The sequence below is a fragment of the Callorhinchus milii genome, unplaced genomic scaffold (assembly GCF_018977255.1).
Source record: "Callorhinchus milii isolate IMCB2004 unplaced genomic scaffold, IMCB_Cmil_1.0 Scaffold17, whole genome shotgun sequence".
In the NCBI taxonomy this organism is placed as follows: Eukaryota; Metazoa; Chordata; class Chondrichthyes; order Chimaeriformes; family Callorhinchidae; genus Callorhinchus; species Callorhinchus milii.
Genome location: NW_024704758.1, coordinates 12,373,583 through 12,398,006, shown reverse-complemented (window position 1 = coordinate 12,398,006; position 24,424 = coordinate 12,373,583). Strand labels below are relative to the sequence as shown.

General features: G+C 40.2%; 1 protein-coding gene across 1 annotated transcript; it reads left to right on the top strand.

The window, feature by feature from the left end:
• Positions 1-1,368: 1,368 nt before the first annotated feature.
• Positions 1,369-23,603, top strand: slc6a5 (solute carrier family 6 member 5). The gene is made up of 16 exons (XM_007887691.2): positions 1,369-1,417; positions 2,496-3,017; positions 3,627-3,762; positions 10,945-11,076; positions 11,172-11,345; positions 12,066-12,210; positions 12,780-12,912; positions 13,029-13,163; positions 14,860-14,963; positions 15,082-15,206; positions 17,100-17,212; positions 18,319-18,450; positions 19,717-19,816; positions 21,335-21,435; positions 22,917-23,084; positions 23,202-23,603. Exons 1-16 carry the CDS (start codon positions 1,415-1,417, stop codon positions 23,355-23,357), a joined length of 2,379 nt encoding a protein of 792 aa, XP_007885882.2. The 5' UTR covers positions 1,369-1,414; the 3' UTR covers positions 23,358-23,603.
• Positions 23,604-24,424: the final 821 nt, after the last annotated feature.

The following is a 24,424-nucleotide window of genomic DNA, read 5'->3' as shown; positions in this document are numbered from 1 at the left end:
ATATCCTTTAACCCGTGCTCCTCCCTCCAGTCAAAATGAAATATTCCATGCTGGCCAAACCCTGGGAGAGAGGCACTGGGGTTATTCAATTAATGGCCGCGCTATATAATGAACACATTAAGCTCATAATTTCACAGTTCAAAATGTGACCTTCTCAGCTGTCAACCATTAACGTTTGATGTTTGCCCTATAATGTGTGTGTGTAGCGGTGATGGTGGTGGTGGGGGGCGAGGGGTATGGATTCGAGGACAAGAGGGCACGAATTCACGGATTGGGACGAGAGGAGTGAAAGCAGAGGTTGGGGAAGAACTCCCAAGAAGGTGGTCAGGTTATGCAATGATCTGCCACTCTGATCACTGGAGCAGAGGTGATTGGGTGCATTTAGGAAAGGACTGGACAGGCACATGCAGCTGGAGGTTATTGGATGGCATGGAAACCAGCAGGGATTGGGGGTTAGGATGGGTGGTTTACTTGAGGAACAAAACAGCTCCACAAATATGAGGCGAATGGCTTACAGTCCAAGAGTTAACTTGGCTGTGAATGGTCGAAGTGTAAGTGTAATTGGCTTTCATTTTTTTTTCTATACAATGCCAAGTGTCAGTGGGAAGCTCGCATTAACGAGGTGGGAATCATCAAACGGTAGAAGCTGACCGATTTAGGCAGAGAATCAATCTGGCCTTTAAAAATAACCTTCCAAATTTTGGGTGACAAGCTATTATCCCTGATTCCGAGCTACGAAAGTAGTTATTTTTAACTGGAAGCTGAGATAATGCCCGAACTATTTTTACACCTGACACCTACCGGCAATCCTGGCGTAAATCGCTTGCACCTCCAGTTTTGCTTTATTGAAATAAACTAAACTTATCCAAATTCCCCCACTCCCCTCCACCCCCCCCCCCGTTCCCCCGCCCCGTTGACACTCTCTTTAACTTTAAAGTTTCATATTTCGAATGGAAAATTACAGACACGATATATCGCAATAAACCGATATTGGTAAAATGCGCTGTGAGCAGCTGTTTCGTAAGGCGTTATCGGTAACGTGCTCAATTGCGAGTCACGAATTCGTATACTCGGGACCCTTCGGGTCGCTGTATTAATCGACTAATATGAATCATTCCAAACACGCAACCCCTTTGGGTGAGGATTGGGGGCGTCTGTGAGTGACAGATCGCTAACGTTTGCTCCTTTTGTTGTATGTTTAGAATCAGAATCCGGGCGGTAATGATTTATCAAACGCTTATTATCAAGAAAATGTCAGGCGAAGGGCACCTTGGTATTCACTGACGCAAACCCAATCTGCACAGGAACGTATAGAAAGCGTTGGCTCTGAGCTGCGCTGAAGCCAGTCCTCAGTGGCGTTTCCTTCACAGTATTTTTTTTTCCCCCCTTCTCCAAATCTGTTGCACTGCGAAACATGGTGAGTGATTTCTCTCTCTCTCTCTCTCTCTCTCTCTCTTGTTTTTTTGTGATTGCGGGTATCCAAAGGATTCTGATTTTTTAAAAATTTTGGGGGGTGTAGGGGTGGGGGTGGGGGGTGAAAAAAAGGCTTTAAAGTTTTTAATTACAAATTTTTAGTGAAAATGTCAGGGTTCAATCGTATATTATTAGTCTTTTCGGACGGAACTGTCCGCGGTGCTGAACCCGAAATCCAATACTGTTGGAAGCCACAGCGCCCATATTTCTCGCAGGTATCATCAATAGGCAGCGCTCAAAGAGAATTGGGTTTTTCTTAAATATATCTATCTATTTTTTTTAAAGAAATACACACAACGATTATTGATTTGGAGATTTTAACGTGGTTTCGTGATTCAGATAATTATTTCAACCCAACCCTAATTTGGACAACGTAAGGCGCTGTATCAAATGCAATGCTGATGATGATGATGATTATTATTATTGTAAACCCGACTCGTATTGTCAAAAAGTATAAAATCATGGCTGAGTCGACTCATAGTGTGGGAAACACCAATGATCATTCCTTCGTAATGCTACGAGCATTTACATTCTCAACTTTAAAAAAAATATGTAGAAGTTGGGTATTGGCGCCCTGGGCAGTGGAGAGCAGAGCAGAGCGCACAGAGTGCATTCCCAAAGAAATATCGCGGGCAGGAGGCTGAGTGACAGCGAGCAAATGGGGCGTTAAATTAAAGAATCGTATCGTAATTGTGGAAGAGAGGAACGAGCTTCCCTCAATCCGTGAGCGGAAAGCCAACATGGTATGTTTGTAGCCCTGCAGATGGCAAAGCGCTTCACATTATACAACCCGGCGCCTGCAATTCATTCGGTGGGAGATTTTTAGTTGTGACCCAAATGTACCTACAAAGCACTCCAAATTGAGAATGTCGCATCCAAACAGTATATATTTATATGTATTATTTTACCCTTAAATCAGTTTAAAAATATATAAGTTGCGTGTCATTTGTTTGAAAAAAATATCTAATTTTTCTCAAAAAGAGAGAGGAACGGTTTTTAAATTCTATTTTGACACTTCACAGGATTTCACCGATCAGAAAGGTAGGACCAAGCAAATTGTCAACAGTCCCGAGGTTGTTACCCCGGCGCAGACGATGGTTAGAGCAGAAGGTGTTGGTGTAACCAGAAGTAATGTTGCCACCGAATCGCATCCACCCTCAGAAGCACAGCAGTCCCCAATGTCCAAGCCCCCGACCACAGAGGAGAAAGGCCTCGCTCTCAAAGAAGCCAAATGTATTGACTTTGAGGCAGGCAAAGCTGGGATCTGTAGGAATGTCTCTGCACAGCCCAATTCCGCCGTGCGCCAGGATTCTATAGAGATTTTGCCTCACAAGGATACTTCGGCTGAGAGCAATGATCACGCCAACGCGGTTTATTGCAAAGTGATGTCCCCCTCCGGCGCAGAGGCGGACTCAAATCAGGACTTTGGGAAAAGCACAGCCGAGCAAAACAACGCTAAAAGCAGCTGGATCACAAAAAGCCAGAGCAGTGTCGTACTGGGAACAGATGGCAATGCTGCTGTACTGCCTGTCGGGGCCAGTGGGGTAAGTGTTTCCAGAAGGCAGTCCTGTAATGAAATTAACCAAAGTTAAGTGTGTGTGTGCATGCATGTGTGTGTGTGTGTGTGTGCGTGCATGTGTGTGTGTGTGTGTGCATGCATGTGTGTGTGTGCATGCATGTGTGTGTGTGTGCATGCATGTGTGTGTGTGTGTGTGTGCATGTGTGTGTGTGCATGCATGAGTGTGTCATGGTGTGTGTGCGTGTGCATGTGTGTATGTATGCACGCATGTGTGTAGGGTGGTGGGGTTATGAAAACTTAACATAGAGACTTATTCGCGTGTTGAATTTCTGTGGAAACTCGTGCTTAAAAGCGGGAGTGAGTATTTGAATGTCACGATTGTTGATTCCACATGAAATCCGAAACTCATTGTGGAAAATTTCGTTTTCGGAAGCGTCTTCCCGCCCTGGAAGAGCGTTAGCGATTTTTCATTGATTAATTTATGAAATATATTTGGCGTTTTTTTTCTAAACAAAAATAAATAAATACACAAGTAAATAAATACATAAATAAATAAAGAGCACAATACTAATCATTCTAATTTCTGGACAGGGAGGTAACATTGTTAACGTTTTGTCTTCTTTGCCAACTTTAGGAAGATCAAGGAGATGAGAATAAGGCCAGAGGAAACTGGTCGAGGAAGATGGACTTTATTTTGTCCATGGTGGGTTATGCAGTGGGACTGGGGAATGTTTGGAGGTTTCCATACTTGGCATTTCAGAACGGTGGAGGTAAGACCTCAAAATGCTGCATTGACATTAAGCTGAATTAAACTGGGGCCAAGTAAGGAATTCAATGATAAACTTAACACAACCAGAAAGGTGGATAGACCCGGGATAGAGAGTACAGAGACTGTAAAGAGTGGGATAAAGCGGTAAACCGATAATAATGGAGCGATTCCCCCCAAACCTTGGAAAGTAAGGCAGAACTTATCCTCAAGTGCGTAAGAGAGAAGCGAAATTAACAGCTTTAAAAGGCGAAAATAAATGTAATTCTGTGACAACCTGTTTTTTCTGCCGTTCTCCCCCCCACACACCTCCAGCCCCCCCCCCCCCCCCCCCCCCCCCACACACACACACACACACACACTTTTTTTGAGTTTTAAATGGAGAATAAAATTGATAGAATTCAGGAAGAAAATGTGAAAGGAAAAACCCTGATACTAAAAGATAGACTTGGTGGGAGATTCAGTTAAACTCAGAGACGGAGACCGTGAGAACAGACTACGGTTTCACGGTTCATTGAGCAGCCAACCCCGAGGAGGGTGAAACTCGACAATCCCTGATCTCTCATAGTCTCCGCTGCATTGACCGAGTAACAGCAGCTATCAGTGAAAGTTCCCCCGGTAGATACCCTCTGGCAGGTCTGCCAGACCGGTCATGAAAGAAGGAAGCATTTGGAGTTAAGCGAGTGAAATTAGACCACACCGAGGTTGATTTGCTGAACAGAGATTACTTATGTGCGTACCAGAGCGCTTTACAAAGTGTTTGTGAAGTGTGTGGGTGTATCTGCAGGTAAGCAACATTCCCTCTTATTGCAGGCAGACCGTTTTTTTTGGTATTGTGGTGAGATTTTGGCGAACAGGTGCAATCGCTCTTAAATTGCGTAAAGCCAATTTAGGGAACTTGTACTTCAATAAACGTATATATCCTCCTGGTCTTCGGGAAGTGATGGGAAATATGAGCGGAGTGAATGTTTGAGGGATTCCTTGTGCACGGAAACCGGCTGAAATAATTGAGAACTATACAGAGCTCATTTAAGTGACTTCTGCCGATCAGGTTATCGATGCTTAAAGGGAACATTTGAAGTATAAGAAGTAGCAGGAATTGCCTGCACCAAACTGGATGCACTAAGTGCATGTATGTATGATTTTCTACAGATTTATCTACGTGCCTTTTCCCATTAATGCACGTACATTCATCTCTGTATATACAATTCGGAAAAAAAAGACACTGAGCCATAAATCAAATTTTAAACAAAGACAAAATAAAGTCAACGTATTTCACCTAAAGGAATGGTTATGAAGTACTCCATTGACATGTTAAGTACATGTCTCGAGGAATACTTTATACTAAATTTATTTTTCAACTTTTTTTTGTGGCAAAGTTAACCAAAACATATATAGAAATAACTCCGTGCGAAATCGGTGTCCGGTAAACCTAATACACGCGTTTCTTTACACTTTAGGCGATGAAGTTCTTAACAGTGGAGCATAAGAATTTCATTCGTTCGACTTAATCATGAACAAACTTACACGATAGCGTGTCTGGTATCGAGTTAGAATTAATTATATGTTGGATGAAACAGTACAACCTGGTGTTCATCAATGCATTCAGTGATTGTCCTTTTGAGAAACCATCGGGATACTACTATCAGGACACATGTAAGCAAGAGTGGGTGTGAGAGACCTAAACCAATGTGCACAACTTCGGGATCAATATGCGTTTTATACAGCGTCAAAATACGCCTAAACTTTCTCTGTGACTTGGGCACTGCTGTTCTATTGATTTCGGCGGCGTGTGGAATTGCATAGTAATGTGTACACCTGCAGTGAGCCGCACACACACACACACACACGCGGACTGTTGAAAAAAAAATACGCACTGTAAACTGAAGCGTGAGAATGAAACCACAACACGGGACCCAAATGCGCTGGAACCGAAGGAATTCCATCACGAGCAAACTTGGCGCAGTTTGGAGATCATTGTCTCTTCCCTCTCCAAAGTCAGGTCGTAGAAATAGTCACGTTCTGCCTATTCAAGGCCACCCAAGGCCATTTTGCGTTACATTATCAAACTGCGGATTATTAGTCACCGGCTCCATCAGTAAAATGGACTATTGCGGTGAAAAGATATCCTAAGGGAGAGGGGGGGGGGGGGGGGGGGCGGTAAAGTTCGCAATCATAAGCATATTTGCATTTCTGGAAAAGTTGCAAGTCTGCAGTCTGGGTATGGAAAAGAAATGCACAACACACAGAAAGCGAGAACACGGCATAATTCAGCACAGTGTGACATTTTTCACTTCCACATTTGTTTTTCTTCTGCGCAATATCAGTTGTCCTACAGCAAACAGAAAGCAGTCTTGATAGCGTAGTGGCACTGTGCATTCAATAAGCAACCGTCCCAGACCCCATAGAGATATAAATATATTATATATGCATCAAATGTCTGAAAAATATATTAAATTGATTTTACAGTTAATGTCATGAATTTAAACCTACGTTTCTTCACAAAAAGTCGTGGTTAATTAAATTACTTTGTTGTTTCAGGTTTTTTTTTTTACCGGTAGCGTTTTGTTTCGGGGTTTGGGACGCGTGATTTCTCTATTTTAATCGATTTTAAGAAACACGGTGCTTTATGGGAGGATTGTGTTAAACATTTAGACGCATAGCCTTTCTAAAGAGAGCCTTCCACACAGCATTCATACAGTGTATGATTTACTATTCTCGTCCAATTCCCTTTAATGCGGTATATTCGAATTATTGTCCGATCGTGTTCCAATTGGGAGAATAATCCGATTTTCGATATGTTCATCATCCGTTCTGTTGTCCAACTAGTAACAATGTATACATTTGTGTTTATATTGTATTGATTTGACTTTCTGCTAATTTTCCTACATTTTACTTAAGAAAATGGCATTTCAGTCAGCAACTTTAGATTCAGTACCGTTTATGTCATCAATTAAGGGGATCTTTGCTGTCGTTATATGTCCTCATTGTTATTAGTCACCGGTTAATAATGGAGCCTTGAGTATCTCATAGGGAATAGATTCCTGTCCCGCTTTCTACATCAAAAAGACACATATTAAAAATTGTTCAGTATTACATTAGCCACATGTTTCTTTTTTTTTAAAAAAACACTCCCATCAGTTTTGTGCCATGATTTTGTTTAATTTGATGCAAATTCACAGACTGAAAGAATGAAAGTGTTGGGGGAATTGCAAATGACTGACGAGCTTTGTCGATGGACACACATGTAACTGCGAGCGCTGCTCTGGGTGTCTCAGTTTGAGCTGTTGACTTGTGCCACGATTCACACACAGTAGGTGTTGGGAACAAAGTCGCGCAGTCTGACACTGTGGTAATCACATCCATCAACGATTAATCCATTTTCCATCACACACAACGCACGCTGACCGAGACCAACAATCCTCACTGAAATGAAATAGTAACTGACCATTTCGTGTTCAGCACCAACTATGCGTAACAGGGCAAGGTTTTACCCTTCCCCAAGGCAACGCGTTGCAACCTTTCAACAAGACCCTGTTCCAAGTCCACATCTACTGACTTGGTTCCAGTTGCAGTCTTGATCATTTGCTGAGGTTGCCTGGTGTCGATTGGCTTCACTGCAGACATAGAAGTGAGTTCGATGAAGCCAAGACAAGATCCATTGGGTGTCCCCAATGTGTACAAAACGGCCTTGAGGCAGTGCAGTTGTAATCGGCTATACTTTCCTGGCGATTTCTGTGCTTTTTTTCCCTCTTCTTTCACATGCGCCGTCGGTAAACCACACCGCATCTTTGGGAGCGCTCATTTGTCGGTACGAGCGATGCTGTGAACTATTTTTCCCTTCTCACGATTCCGCAACTTTCAGCCGTGAACGCGCAATGCTGACACGACTGGGAGGCACTCATTTGGTGCAGAGTGAGATTATTATTATGTAACACAAGGAGGCAGCAATGAAAAGGGTTCAATGTCCTTCAATACTGAACCAGGCTGCAACCAGAACCAGCTCAGTATTGGATCAGTTATCTTGTACATAAAGTCGTACGTTCCGGCTATCATAACACATTTCCTCCTCTTTTTTTATTAAAAAAGAAACACGCCAAAAAAAAAAAAATCTATACCGACACGCGTTGTTTGTATTTAATGCTTTTTCCCCTGAATTCCATGCAAATGAATTCATCTTTAAGCATTTTTATACATAACTTTTTTTGTGCATAATGTGTGTGTGTGTGTGTGTATGTGGTGGTAGGGGATTGGGCTGTGGTGGAGGAGGAGAAAGGGTCTCCGTCTTTTTTTATTTCAGATACCTGTACGAGGTTTGAAATAGAATTAATGAGATGCAATGTCTCAGAACATGTAGTGTTTTAGCTCATTGGTTGGGGGCAACGTCGTTTGTTATCCGGCAGTAGGGAGCTGTACACCGACACAGCAAACATGTTGATCCATATTGAGTGCATTTACCCATTGCGTTTTGGTCATGGGTAAGACATATTTCAAAACAAATTAGAATCACTTCTTCCGCCAGCAATCTGGCAAATGTTTTAAATGGAAACAAGTGCAATGTAATACGCAATTCGTGGAGCTAATATGTAACCAGTGCAGCCCATTCTAAATCCAATATGTACAATTTTCATACTCCACCTGCACTCAATGATAAGATCGTTTTAAATTCACAATTTAAATTCATAAGTATTTATTTTTGTGAGAAATGTCCTCATATCCTAACGTATCGGATTACAATGCAACATAAACATCAAATGGCAAACGCAACGTTCGGTTCGCAGTATTCACAGGTTGACAGGTTGTATTTTTTTGTGTGTAAAGGAAACGTGTGACCGATTTCCACGCGCATTCCTTTACTCGGAGGACGGATTATATTTGCCCAGAAAATACACCGAAATGACGCGGGCGGTTTAAATTGTTTGCACATTTTCTATCAGTTTCCTCTCTTTATATGCTTCGTGATGCGTGGCTTCGCACAGGTCCTATTATACAACTTACCGCAGGTTAAGAGAATTAAGGTCACATCACTGCAATCTAATTATGCGGTACTCAACACGAGGTTACGAATCTCTGAGAGTATCTGCGGATTTTGACGGCCAAATTTTTTTGAAACTGGCGATTATTCTGATCACTCGAGTGTGGAATAGTGCTGATATATTCCATTGGTGAACACGCGGACGCATTTATTGCCCAATACATGGGGTTTGTGATCTTTAGCGATTGCTGCTAATCTGTTAACCCTCTGCGCATCATTAGCAGCTCCTGTTTACCACCAAATAATAATCCGGCATCAGTTACAAATCCGATCACCCGGAGGTTATTCTCATTGCTGTGTTTTGTATTCTGCTAAAGCCGCATTTAGGAAGGGATTTTTGTGTAGGCTTTCCTAGCGATCTCTGGTTTTTCTATCCTCTGCAAATGTGTGTGTCTGATCACCGTGCGGGTGATGGAAGAGATCCTGGAACTGTAACCCCCCCCCCCCCCCCCACACACACACACACACACACACACACACAGAGACACTGGTCATGTATGATTATCAAAATTCAAATAAAAACAAATCGAAACGAAAGAGCAACATATAAAATAGAGCCGAATTTGCCCTGTGTTTGCAGTGCTTACTCGGGTCAGGGCAGAACCCCCCCCGAGTTCATCTCCAAAAGAGTAACAATTTTTGAGTGTCCCAATGTGAGTTTTTTTCCCCCCCACAGCCACGCACAGCTCAGCCCCAGGAGTTGGTTACAGCATCAATGCCAACAACAGAGGGCGTCAAGTTAGGACATCCGATGGCACTGCCATTTCCTCTCTGATGCTTTAATTTTTTACGCCCATGAAGGGTGACCATCGCTGACCACCTCCCCCACCCACCCACCACTTGGACAGCAGTTCTCCATCCCATCTCTGCACAACTCACACTCACACACACACACACACACACACACACACACACGCGGGTGGAGAGCTCCCCTCACCGGTGTGTCGGTGCCAGTGGCGTTTTCTTTCAATGCTTCTCCTGCTGTCCTTCTCCATCATTAACACTCCCAGAGAAGTCCGCTCGCTTCCTCCCTTTCAAATTATGGTCTAAGATGTTCACGGCGCACCGAAGCCTTCGAGGTGGCCCTCGAGGGATGTGGATTCCTCTTAAGATCACGAATAACGCGTTTTTCTCCAAAAAAAAATACGGACATAGTTATACCAGTTACGTTTCCAGTTCGCGAGATGCTGTGATTTGTCTGAAGTACCATTTCTATAACCATGTTTTTTTTTTTAAAAAAATGGATACGAAAACCACAGCTCAGTTTCACAGTCTGGAACATCCAAACAAAGCAATAGCTTGATCCCAGGAAGGGAGTTCCTTGGTATCCCATCACTTTACAAATAGTGGCAATCGTGGGAGATTTGAACGAGAGCATCTTTTTCTCCTCGTTTGAATTCCGTTTGAATCTCCTGTCGTGTCGTGTGCCCGACACCGGTGATGGGGAACATTTTAGATGTCAGTTGGCAGTGTGAGTGCAATGAATTGCATAAAAAAACCACTTCAAGTGGAACAGAATTCTGGATCACTAGACTTCACGAGTCAGAGCCAACGCAACTGCTGGGCTGCAGTGAGTCAATAAAGAAGATCATTAACTATTTTTAGGGGTCAGCCTGTTGACAGGAAGGCTGACATGACGGATGTGTTGAAGATATTGACTGGGGTCAGGCGATCGACTGGTGTTTCGAGGGATTTTCTTTCAATTGGCAACGACGGAAGGAATTTGTTTGACTTTGGTGGTGAAGTCTGGAGAGTTCCCCGAGTGACTGTCGTGCCCTCCAGTGCCTGTTCCTGGATCTACAGGAATGCACCAACACTGTTCCTGCTCAGATTTTTTTTTGTTGCACCTCAAGTCTTATCGAGTTCACGCCCCCGACTCACTTTCAGCACTTTCAGTTGTATATATATAGATATATATTTGTTAAAAAAATCTAATTTAACTTTCGGAGCTGGCGATCCTCACAACTCTCGAAATCATCCTTTTTTTTTTGCCACGTGAAGCAGAATATTGCAATTTATTGGTGAAATCACCTTTTGTATTATTTCGTGACCTTTCTATAGAATAGTCTGACATTCCCGTGACTGTGGTATAATGTATTATATGTAATATCCTGTAATAACCGCTCCATGTACTCATTGTTTATTTCTTAGGTGCCTTTTTGATCCCCTACCTGATGATGTTGGCTCTTGCCGGAGTCCCAATATTTTTGCTTGAAACAGCTCTTGGTCAATTTGCCAGCCAGGGACCAATATCAGTGTGGAAAGCTATCCCAGCCCTGCAAGGTACAACATTAAGACTAATCGATTGGACTCTGGTTTTAAACAAAAATGTTATGTTGCACTTTTTTAAACTGATCCATTTCTTACTCTGTCGACAGGATGTGGCATTGCCATGTTAATCATCTCGGTCCTGATTGCTGTTTACTACAACATCATAATCTGCTACACTCTTTTCTACCTTTTTGCTTCCTGTGTGTCCACACTTCCCTGGTCTTCGTGTGGAAACCCCTGGAACACTCCAGATTGCAGAGACAAGTACATGCTTGCAAAGGGTAACTAACCATTGCCTGAACCTACTCTTCAGTGCACTGGGATATTTTATTTTTTCATATAAAAGACACAACTGTCCAGATTACTGCCCTGTGGAGTCCCCTGGTGTCTATAAAGTTGGGCAGCTGTGCCTTTTATTGGAATAACTAACTGACACAGTGCCTTAAACTAGCATTTTGCGTCCTGGGTATAAGCCTGAAGGGTTCCAGAAAAAGCACAACATAATACATCTTATTTGTCTTATTGTGAACCTTGAGACGTTGAGGCATTGTCAGGGTAACCTGGGATGCAGTTACTGCTGGCCACTGAACTGTTTGGCTCATTTTTAAGTCGTGCTAGTCTGTTGTTGCCTTTCAAAGCTGGTTGTAAATAAACAATAGATAATGAGAATGATTTGAGGCACCTTGACTCACAATTACTTTATATTTCTGTCAGCGTACTTAAGACAAGAAAACAAAAGTGAGATTAAATTGGACAAGTCTTGTATTAAATATAAACTGTTAGCTTTCACTCAATCGCTTTCTATTTAATATCTCTTCTTGGGTATTATGCATTGTTTTCTCTTCAATTTCAAACCTTTCTTGCATACCATGTCAGAGTTTCACCAACCTGACTGAAAGTTTGAAGTACAGATTGGAAACATGTGCAAGATTCAATCATGTTGTTGGCAAAAAAGGTTCACAGTCATTTAATTGTTAATTGGATTTTTCTTGTCCCAACAGAATCTTGCATAATTGGAGAGACTAACCATCATTTGCAGATTAAAAACTCAACGTTTTGTGTGTCTTCCTTTCCTAACCTTACCATGGTCAATTACACCAAGCCCGTAAACAAAACCCTCGTCAGTGGCAGTGAAGAATATTTCAAGTAAGACCATTAATTGACACGTAAATTGTTAACTTGCTGTAAGATTCACTATATGTAGAATTGTAGAATGTTTCAGCACAGAACAACGCTCTTTGGCCATTGTGATGGCTCCACGTAAGAGCTATCTGTTCAGCCGAAGATGGTCGGAGTGATCAGAACCGAAGTATTGATGCTGAATGGGCTGAATGTCCTATCTTTACCCAATGTTCCCACCTGTTTGCCTTATTCCATTCTGATAACTGAATTGATTCTCAATCTCTGAAATGTATAGAACCTACGAATTACAGTATATCAGAGGAACTTTTAAACTTGCCTTTATAAAAACTGTGATAATTTCTAGTTTTGAAGGTAAAATGGCATAAATAGGTGAACATGATCAACATTGTTACACTTAGCCAGAGAAATTTTGCCCTTAATGACATAACTGTAAAGTGTTTATTGCAACCATATTTTTGTAGTTTAAACATTTCCAAAGTACAGCTTTATTCTGAAAAATATAAAAGATATAAATTGCAGCCTTAATTTTTAAACAATACAGTGTCTTCACAAATTTTATTGTGTCTTCACAGATACCATGTGTTGAAGATTTCTGCAGGGATTGAACATCCAGGGGAAATCAGGTGGCAGTTGGCGTTCACTCTGTTACTGGCCTGGATAATTGTTTACTTATGTCTGGCCAAAGGAATCAAATCATCGGGGAAAGTGGGTCTTACTGTGTTTTCATTAATGCTTTAATGTTCTATTAATTTTTAAAAAAAAGTTTACAGATGCAGCCAATGGTAAATAACTGAATGTAATTTCCTCCTTTTTATTTGCAGGTTGTCTACTTTACAGCCACTTTTCCTTACGTTGTCCTGGTCATTCTCCTGATCCGAGGGGTCACTCTGCCAGGAGCTGGAGATGGGATGTGGTACTTCATTACGCCAAACTGGGAAAAGCTTAAGGATGCCAAGGTGGGCCAGTTAGTTGAGACTATAAAGTATTGTACTGTGGTTAATTATCTAGAATCTGGGAGGTAGGAATGCATGTTTTAACCAAAGTTTGATCCTAAATGATATGTTGCAGATTGAGGTTTGGACAAGGAGACTTTACACCACTGTTACCACCACACGCCATTTCCTTTGGAGCAGTTTATCTGCAGTTTTTTTTACTGCAAAAATCTGTGCAATGTTTCAAATATGTCAATCATTCTTTCTGTTTGGAAAGAAGTGGCTGTAAATTCCCCCTTTGAATGAAAATTTTGTGTATTCCCTGTCAAAAGGGCTTAACATGAGCAATTCATCATTGGAATGAACAAGCTGAATGTTTAGTACAATTATTATGTGTGCTTATTAGTGCTGATATGACCATCACTTCAGATCGTGTGGCCTCATCTCATTTCAGCCTGTGGTGCTTCTGTCCGAATGCATTGGATGTTTCACTTTTCTGGACCTTCTTTCTGTACTGATTCACACTGACATACAATTCTGTGGGCAATAATAACCCTCCATGTCTTACCCCAATTCTTCATCTTTTTAATTGAGAAAGAATAAAATCTTTAATTTTTCAGTTGTTTCACGATTTACTTGTAAATGTTTTGTAGATGTTGCTCTAATTTGTAGGTTGTAAAACCATGTGTAAAGAAGGAATTGCAGGTTGTAATTCTGATGTGAGGAGAACTGCATTCCCCTTTATTCCCCTTTAAACATGTGTTAACACACGCCATAAATTAGACCCAATGAAGTTAAATAGTAATCTTTTAATGGATTGGGTATAATATTATTACTTGATTATAATGGGATTTTCCATTGTAAAAATGAACAAAAAGGTAATTAATTTTAATAATAATTTTATTACATACATACATACATTCCATGTCCACAATTAAACTCAATAGAGATTTAAAGAGGGTCATTCACATAATTTCTAAACAAATTGCATCAATCCCCATAAGAGTTATCTTTAACATTGATTTTCAAGTGATAAAGATGCATTCATTGTTTGCAAAAGTTTCTGTGGAAACATTGCGAGAGGTCTAAACGCTGTAGTTTCATGTGTCTTTGAGAATGCTTACAAAGAAGGTAGAATTGACAGTGGATGTAACAATGTGGATAACAGAAGCAATGTTTATCAAGGGTTTTATTTAATTGTGGGCGCTAGTCAACGTGTATTTGTGTCTGCATCCAGCAGCCAGAGGGTCTTCATAACCATCACATTAATAGGGCACTGGAAGTATTTTGTTTCAGTAGGTGTTGAAAAATACTTAGCATATGTATGATTGGTTAGCTAACAGGGCAACAGTGCCATCTATTGGAATACAATTCACAATCTTTTGGATGCTGCTCTGACCCATTCTATAACAACTGGGTGTACATATAATTGAAACAGTCACTACAATTGACAGTAATTGCCTGTAAAGTGCTTTGAGACGTTTTGACGTTAAAGGTACTCTATCAAATACAAGGATTATGCATTATGAATATCGATATCTTAATGAAGATTATTGTGAGGGTGTTCTAATAGTGGCAGAACACGTGGCAGAACAGTTGTGCTTAATCAGGATCACATTTTATTTATATCCCAGTGATGTACTCCAGAAACTTTTATTTAAATTTTTTTTTAGAATTATTAGAAAAATCACACAGTTTTGTCTATATATGTTACCATTAGGTGTGGAAGGACGCTGCAACTCAGATTTTCTTTTCGCTGTCGGCAGCCTGGGGAGGATTGATAACACTCTCCTCATACAACAAATTCCACAATAATATATACAGGTAAAGCAGGAACTGATCCCTTTCTCCTCACTCTGTAGGTTGCGGCTTCCAGTAACGCCGTATTGCCTGCAGGTAGCTCCCTCTTGCTGACTGCTGCTTGTCTCTGCCTCCCTCTTAGGGACACGCTAATTGTGTCATGCGCTAACAGTGCCACCAGCATCTTCGCAGGCTTCGTCATCTTCTCTGTCATCGGATTCATGGCGAAGGAACTCAAAGTTCCCATCACTGAGGTTGCGGATGAAGGTAACTTTAAAGCCGACTGAGTGTGCTTCATGGCGTATTGTTTTGCAGAGTCACAGTAAGGTACACAATAATGGCAGATTTTGCCCATAAAGTACACACGTTCCAAACCACCTTCACAATATATTCTGTGAAGCGCTTTGAGACGTCTCAACGACGTAATAAGGCACTACATCGAATACTAGGCTTATTATTACTATTTATTATAGATTATTTAACACATGTCATTGTTCATCTTTTTGCCTCAGTACCCTTTCAGATTGTTTCAAACGCACGTACCACGCTCTGTGATTTTCAAAGTACAAATCGGGAACTAATTGACTAATCTCTGGAATTTGCTAATTCTGTCAATACCTAAGGATTATTATTAATATGATTACCGGTGATATTTACAGATAAACAATTCCTTAAGTTAATTTCTTCGGGCAATCAAGCAAGCTAGAGCGAGTTCAGCACAAAGCCACATTTCAAAGCGAGTTCTGATATTAAAATGCCCACTTGCTTTCCTTCAATAGGTGATTTGTGCTTGACAAAATTGCACAATCAGCAAATCCATTGCCTGGAGTCAAACTGAGCTTTACAAACAAGATCCCAGATTCAATACTTGACCAATGCTGAACCTAATCTCGTCCTCCCCAAAAGAATTCCACATTAAAATACTTTTCAGCAGAGATCAAGTCTCACTGAACTTTCCCTCTCTAAAGCCCGGAGACTAGACATCTCAATTATTGAGATGAAATAATCAACACAAACCCGGGATTGCACCTATTATCTTCCTAGTGTACATGGCCCACTCTTGTTCACATGGAGAATTCACAACCGAGCCATCAAGATACAATGGAACCCATTTTCTTTAAATGCTTCACCCAGATTAAACACATTATTTCATTTGAAGCTTGTTGATGATGAGAAAGGTACTGTAAACTATTTGCGCACCTAAATATCAATAATCCATTCATTCTGTGAGTATTCTGGTTTACAAAGCTTGTTAAGACTTATCAGATAACTAGGAAGCCCGTTGACTGAATTTGCTGTGTTTGTATTCGGGTACGTTCCACTCAATTAGGTTCTTCATTTGAACAGTTTAGAAATGGTTAGCCATCATCTTTTGTTCTGTTACAGGTTATCCACTGACAATTGATTTGAAAAATATATGCAGATATAGCCTGAATTTATCAAACACCCTGACCTGCAAATCTTCATCAGTAAACCTTGTGTTAGATTTGAATTTTTAACGTTAGGACTGCCATTCAAGCTTAATGAGCAGGTGGATTTCAGTTGATAACAAACACGTCAGCACTGATCAATTGAGGCATGTGTGATTTGCTCAATGATTAGTCAGTAAAACTAATGCTGCTAACCAGATGGATGCCCCAATATAACGTTCACAGAGCAAATGAGGCCCTAGTTACTGCTTCATGTAACTACGATAATAATTTAATAGCAGCCTATTTTCTGTGGCTGAGTTATACCCCGATTAACTGCGCAGAAAACACAGAAATACACAGAAAATACATTTTAATGGCCTGAGTATTATTGCAGATCAACTGTGAAAAAAGGCAATTTCATTTTGAACTGTCCCAAATTGCCACTTTCTAAATATTTAAATTAAATTAAGACAAAGTTCAGCAATTATTTCCATGTAGGTGAGATTTTACTATTTTAGGTGTCAGTTCTCTCATCTATAATGAGAGAAGATAATAAAGTTCTCTCATTTTAGATGATTGTTGACATGCAATTTGTAATATGAAACAGCAGGTTTCAATATCCAGGAACAGGACATTAATGGCATTGATTTCTTTTCATCCTTTGCTTTTTTAAACCTTCTAATCGTGTTTGTTTTAATTGCAAGTTGCTGTTGTATGTTATAGATGTATGATTACTCATATATTCCAGGTCCTGGCATTGCATTTGTGGTGTATCCTGAAGCATTGACTAGGCTTCCTTTATCTCCATTTTGGGCTATAATTTTCTTCCTGATGCTACTAACCCTGGGATTAGACACAATGGTACGTTCAGCAGTCACATTGCACCCACACCTGAATTGCAGCCATTTCAGTTACACAGGACACTGCTTAAAGTTGGTGAATTAATGATGTTTTGCTAGTCTAAGTCTAAGGCCAGCAATAATGTAGAAAGCTAATTTTGACTGAATATGAACTGAATGTGCAGTTTGTTTATTGGTACATGGCTTCATCTTTACAACAAATTGAAAACAGTTGCCAGCTCTGGAGCCAGATTAGATTTTAAAACAGCTCCTCCATATAATTAATAATATTTTATCATTGTAACTTGTTGGATATCACGGGCCCTAATGTAAAGTTAAAAAAAGTGGCGTAGAATGTCAAGATTGAAGATTTAATACACACATTTACTCTGTGCTTTACAGTCAATTGCAAGATTTCAAGTGTTGTCAACAACTGTAAATTTCCCTGATATCTGACAATCATTTTTGATTCTTATTCATGAAAAAGCCTCTTTGTATTTTTCTTTAAAATGAATAAGTCTGACAGATGTGTTGTCCACAGATTGCTCTATCATCGGATTATCCTCAATGTGCATTCCAATATTCCCACATGATTTAACAGGTTTACACCTCACTCACACTGTGAGGTGTGAACATCTTTCTCTCAGGGAAATGAACACATTTGCAATCAAGGTCAAAATTGGCATGAGTCACATTACAAACTACTTGGACAGAATTTTTACGTGGGACTTGCAGATGTTAGAAAATGTCACCTTAGGTTATGAAGGTACATTGCCTTGCAATGTAATTTCAGTAGATATATTAAGCGTAATACAAGGCATCGCTGTTAGAGTGGGTGGTCTCAGTCTAAGAAGTGACATTAATGGCTTGGCCAGTGTTTACGAAGTGATGTCAGCAGCAACCTGACAACCTGGAAGTTAGTCATTTTTTAATGTGGGAAGGGAGTCTGTCTGCAGCAGTAGCTGGATATCAAACTTGGAATCAAACTTGGGCTCCAGGTGGGGCATTCAATGATTCTGACCTCCAAGTCTTAAATGGCTTCAAACAGGAAGTTAGTTGTTGACATTGAATGAATGCTGATTCCCCATTAAATATAATACGTATCTATTCTTTCCAATTGAACCGAAGTTTGCAACCATTGAGACTATAGTGACTTCTGTAGTGGATGAATTCCCTGGCTACCTGCGTGCAAAGAAACCACTGTTCACATTAGGCTGCTGTGTGTTTTTCTTCTTCCTGGGAATTCCTATGGTAACCAGGGTAAGACTTTGCTCTATTTCAATGGACAATATTTGATCACATCGTATCACATCATATCATATCATATCCCTACAGACAAACAGAAACCATACATATGTAGAACTTTCAGCCTGCAGTTTGGTTTGGAGACTTATAGGCCTGGTGATAGGTTTCCATGTGCGAGACTGACTACACCAAATTGCTCATTATCGAAACTCGGGTTCCTGGATTGCCCAAGATTACTTTGATAGTATGTTATTCCTTTGTATGAGTGTGTAAGCGCGAGGCAAGTTTTAGCCGACTCATTATTACTACATCTGAAGAACAATGTGTTGCACAGAGCACTTTCTTTCTTGCCATAACAATGAAAATCTGTGGGAATGGTACGACCGGGAGTTGTATTTCAAGACTGTTCCCGCCCCCCACCCCAACCCCCTTTTCAGTTGCAGTTCCGGGTCAGACGTTTATATGTTAAGAACTGTTGGAACAATACATTGAGAGTAGAGTAAAATTAACCATAGAAGTAATCTCCAGTTTGAAAATATTATAAATAAATTAGATTGTTCGGAAATTATCCATGTGGTTGGATAAAGGCTCCTTCTTGGTCACAGGCATGCCATCGGGGAGCAACAGTGCACATGCATGTGAGCCGGGCACATACCCACACATATACATATATAATATGCACACATTTATGTCTGTGTATACAGAGACTGAAAGAAAGGGGCCAATACATTAAAATACATCAAAATAGAAATCAATAACAACAATTTTAACTCTTTGCTGCCTCTCTTGATGTAGCACTAAACCATGTAGACAAGAAAGTGGCAAGTTTTAATTCCTTGTGTGTCCTGAGGTAGGTGGGCCCTACAATTGAGAAAGGACTGTATATGTTAGGATGGATGCAACCTCAAATGCTTATTTTAAATGTTCTCAAAGATCCCATCTCATGATGGTATTTTACAACTGAGCAATATTTTGGGTGTCTGAAATTAAAATGAAAGCTACAATGAAGAGATGAGATCTAATCCCTGAAATAGGCCAGTGTATTGTACTGAGAAACTGAAGCTTGACTGCTTTGGTTCAACCTATGGTCCCATTTTCAATCCTGTTGCCTACCCTAAATCCACCAGTGCAGAAAATGGCCCTTATTACTTCATCTTCTCATCCAACATTTATTATTTTTGATATGAACTTTTATTTTTGGTGTGTAGATTAATTTTAACACGAGTAAAACATTTGCTTATTTTGAAATATTTGCTCTTTGTTGACGTTTCGTTCCTTTAGAGTGGGATTTACACGTTGCAGCTTGTGGACACATATGCTGCCTCCTATTCTCTTGTCATCATAGCGATATTTGAGCTAGTTGGAATTTCATACCTATATGGTAAGGCTCATTTACTTAATTGAGTTTTAATTTTGACACAATTAATGCAAAATCATTAAGAACTTGGGATAAACATTTTCTGACAGCCATGATGATGTTGCTATAGAGATATTGATATTGCAATGATTAAATTAAGCATAATTCCACAACGCAATGCAAAGAGTTGATTGAAGCTCTGTTTAGAGTTCTCCTTTGCTGGCATGAGTAGTAGTGTGTTCCGTGCTAGCTAACTAGTGAATTTGATCACTTTTTTAGTGTTATCATGTCTAACAACTACATTTAAATGGCAGATAGTGGCACATTGCCCCAAATGACGACTTCTTCGCTGTTTAACATTGTGATTATAATGAACCAACCCACATATTTTCACATAATCCTGTAGCGCAGACAGAGTTGTTTCGCCATCTGACAGCTTATTACTGGAGATATGCTTTGCATAATTTAGTAGAACATGGCAGATCATTAAACTGTAACTCTCATGTTCTTAGAATACTGGTTTAAACATAAGTTTCCGTGTGTTATGTAGGCACATACGCTACAATTTATTTAGAATGAATGCTTCAAGATAGAATTGTTTGTTTTTTAAGAAAAACAATGCTTTGAAATTTAAATGTATTTAGACCAAAGTATATGAAAAAAGGAAATCCTATTTTATACAGTGTATATAATTTCTAGCAGAAATCGTGTTTAACAAAATGTGTTCAAAATTGCAAGTCAATGTGACACAGGGTCGATCGCCACAAGGTGGCAATATTTCTGCAAACATCTTTAATGTGAAAGCTGAATGCCAGGAACTTGCTGAATTTATAGAAAGTATAGCACCTACTGATATTTAGGACCAAGTCTGAGATATATAAATAGGTTATTACAACGGGTAATGAAAGTAGTCATCTATTTACTTTTGTGTTTTTTCTCCTTAGACCCTCTCACTTATTTTTCGCTGCAATGAAAATAAAAATATTGCCCGCATGTGAAAAAAAATTGAATTGGTGTAAAAGATTGGATTGCTGTTTTTACATTCTAACGCATTGCACTGCTGCGGTGAAAGAAGCCAAGCCATAGCCAACATTTTGTGACTTATGTAATATTTTGCTCAACAATCTCTTAGAGCAGGAAAGCAATTAGCCTATAGGATGAGTATCAAATAGACAGAGCACTGGAGTACTGTGGACCTATCTGGCTCAAGCATGGGATTAACGAGACCACCACAGAAGATTGACTCGATTTCAATCTTCCATTGCCAGGCCAGGCCACCTTACAGCTAACTCAACTCCACATAGACACCGCTTATTCCTCCCCTCCACTAGGATACTAATTTGTCAAACATGTGTTGCTTAAGTACACATAGACTAGTGTACTTTAGAATACATGCAAATAATCTTGATTTTGCATAGCTATGTTCAAGATTTTAGGCACCTGGTAAGGGTATAACCTGCAAATATGTGATAACTTGTAACCACTGTATCCAAAAATAGTGACTTGACATTCACTTTATCATTGTTTTTTCTCTGCCTGCAGGATTGAAACGGTTTTGTGAAGATATTGAGATGATGATTGGGTTTCAACCCAGCTATTTCTGGAGAGTTTGCTGGGCATTTGTCACCCCTACAATTCTCACAGTAAGGACATTATTTTCTGATACCTGCTCTTCTGCCTCGACAGTTAATGTCAATACTAGGAACAAAACTAGTAAGAAACCAAAGCACAAAACTTTATTATAGAAATGATAGCATACAGAGGAAGGCCATTCAGCCCATCAAACTTAAGATGGCGCCAACTTTTCCAGTGGAGCTAAATACCCTAAACCCAATTTCCCTGCTCTTTCCTTGTATTTATTTATATTGTTCATTTTCAATTCCCTTCCAATTACATTGTGCCCTTTGCGTAGTGGAAAGATGTGCATATAGTGGAGTCCTGTAGCTCAGTGGTTAGAGCACTCGCTTTGCAAGTGAGAGACCTGAGTTCAATTCCAGGCAGGTGGCGAAACCTTGGGCAAGTTTCCTTACTCCACACAGAGCCTAATAATAATCCCTCCAAAAAACCAAAAACAATAATTAAATTGGTCATTTTCAATCTACGACTGTTTGTGGGACATTGCTGTGCGCAATTGGCTGCCGCGTTCGCCCACAAATATACAGTCAATTCACTTTACAGTGTGTTCTGTGAAGCGCTTTGGGACGTCCTCCTGACGTGAAAAGCGCTATATCAAATGCAAGGATTATTAAGGATTATTATTATTATATAATTCTGGATGGTGATAAAGGTAAGATGTGTCATTCTTTTTTTTACTATTTTGACTCTGGAGACATTCCCTGTAGATCTTTACTGCTGCTGAATTCTATCCTGCTTCCCTCTCGATTACATCCCATTTTTATAGGCAACACGGTGTGAAAGATGAACTTATACTGCATTATAAAGCTACAACATAATCAAAGCATTTCAGTGTTGGCACAAATCAACACGAATTGTAACTGCATAGCATGGTACTTATCTAACTAGGAACACCCTACCCATTTGGGCTTTGACTTGCAGACTTATCTACACCTCAATTACTGCAGACACATCTCCTATGAACTAGTTCAACCCCGATAGACCTCCCTTACTTTCCTCTCAGGAGGACTTCTTAAAGCAGAGTTTTATCAAATTCAGAAGGTGAAGATGTAAATGGACCCACAGGCATTCAAACTAATAACGTTATGGTCCCGAGTCGGTTGCACAACAGACTGCGCTGCCTAGGGTGTTACAAATACAAAATTATCATCTATCATATGTTTTTTTCTGGCATTTCACCCTTCCAAGTTACATACACTTTCAACTTCTCTCTCTGCAAAAATAAAACAATCATGAGCGGGTGGTGGGGGGGTGAGGTGTCTGTGTCAGGTGATTCCAGCCAGGGGAAAAGAGAAAATCTAAAAAGTTGTTCAAGCTGTTCTGATTTTGAGAACTGTTATACTACTATTTACAGTTGGCTGTATTGCAATGTGTTTGATATCAACATGAACATGGAAGGGAGAATCAAATCCACAATTACAATGTCCCGTTTCTGTTCTGATCCATGTATTTGTCTAATCACAATTATGTATTGTTTTTTCTTTTCCAGTTCATCCTCTGCTTTAGTTTTTACCAATGGGAACCCTTGACCTATGAGAATTACCGGTACCCCACTTGGTCCATGGTGCTCGGATGGTTAATGCTGGCTTGCTCTGTCATATGGATTCCTATTATGTTCGTGGTTAAGATGCATTTGGCACCTGGCAGTTTTATAGAGGTATAATCCATTACCTGTTGTTTGAACATTGTGCATTTAAGTGAATAATTTTATTCAACCGCTGTAATGAACAATTGTTGCATTTTTAAATTAAATTGTGCTCTGTTTTTTTTTCAGAGGCTGAAACTCGTGTGCACACCTCAGCCCGACTGGGGACCTTTTTTATCTCAGCACCGTGGAGAGCGCTACAAAAACATGACAGACCCACTCGGGACCTCCTCCCTCGGACTGAAACTGCCACCCAAAGACATGGAACTGGGAACTCAATTCTAGTTTTACTTGTTTCTTTTTACCTAACACATATGGACTTAGCGTTTATCCATCATCCGTTATTACACTCCTCGTGTTCTATACATGTTTGATTTGCATGTCCTTCCCACATTATCATCTCGCTCTCTGATTTTGATCTCGTTTTGATACTTTGTTTTCCCATTTCATCTTCCCCATCACGCTCATCGATTCTCTATCTGCCAATGCTTTTTTTTTCTTTTTCGCAGGTATTGACTCGTTTTTTTTTCTCATTTTCCAACTCGCTCTACGTTCTCGCATTCTGTCCCTCTCGCTCTTCCTTCCCTTCAGTTACACTCCCTTGCTGCATGGTTCTTATTCTCTGTTTGACTATCCCCATCTATCACATGCTCCACTCCTTGCCCTCTTTCTTGATCTCCCAACCGACCTCTTGCAGCCACTTTTGCTCCTTTGTGCAATATCTTTCTGCTTCCTTCCCCCTTGCTATTCACTCGCACGCGTGCTTCTTCCTAAAAAATCTGTCCTGTGATTTCCTGTCTCAAATGTCCTCACGTATAGTCTAAGAATGAATGTTCCTATTTCATTATCAATTATTTTACCTAAAAAAAAAGTAGCTTCAAAATAATGTGCAATCCTATTTAGTACATCCCCAGATACTGGAAGATCTTGTAAAAGTGATGCATTGTATAGTCTCGCCTGTTCTGTTTCTTTCCAACAATGAATGGACCGTTGGGGTTAGGAAGGCCACTCCAACCAGTGCACAGAGCAAGATTTTGTATTGGTTGTTCCAGCTCCTAATAATTGGCCAGGTTGTATTTTTCATTCTATGCTGTAGCCTCTAGGTATTCCCGCTTTTTAAAAAAAAGTGATCAGTGTTCATATTGCGTAGTAGTGGTGTCAAGTCCCTCTAAGTATCTTATGAAAAACGTAGAGATGGTGAGTGTAGCGTAGTTTAGAAAAGACTTTCTTGAAACAGTGTAGTCTGAAATTTACGGTAGTTGACTTCCGGGGATTCTTTTTCCGTCAATACCTTTGTCTGTCTGTCTGTCTTCGTGTTAACAGGGTCTCAGGTAATTTTTCTGTTCCAATAT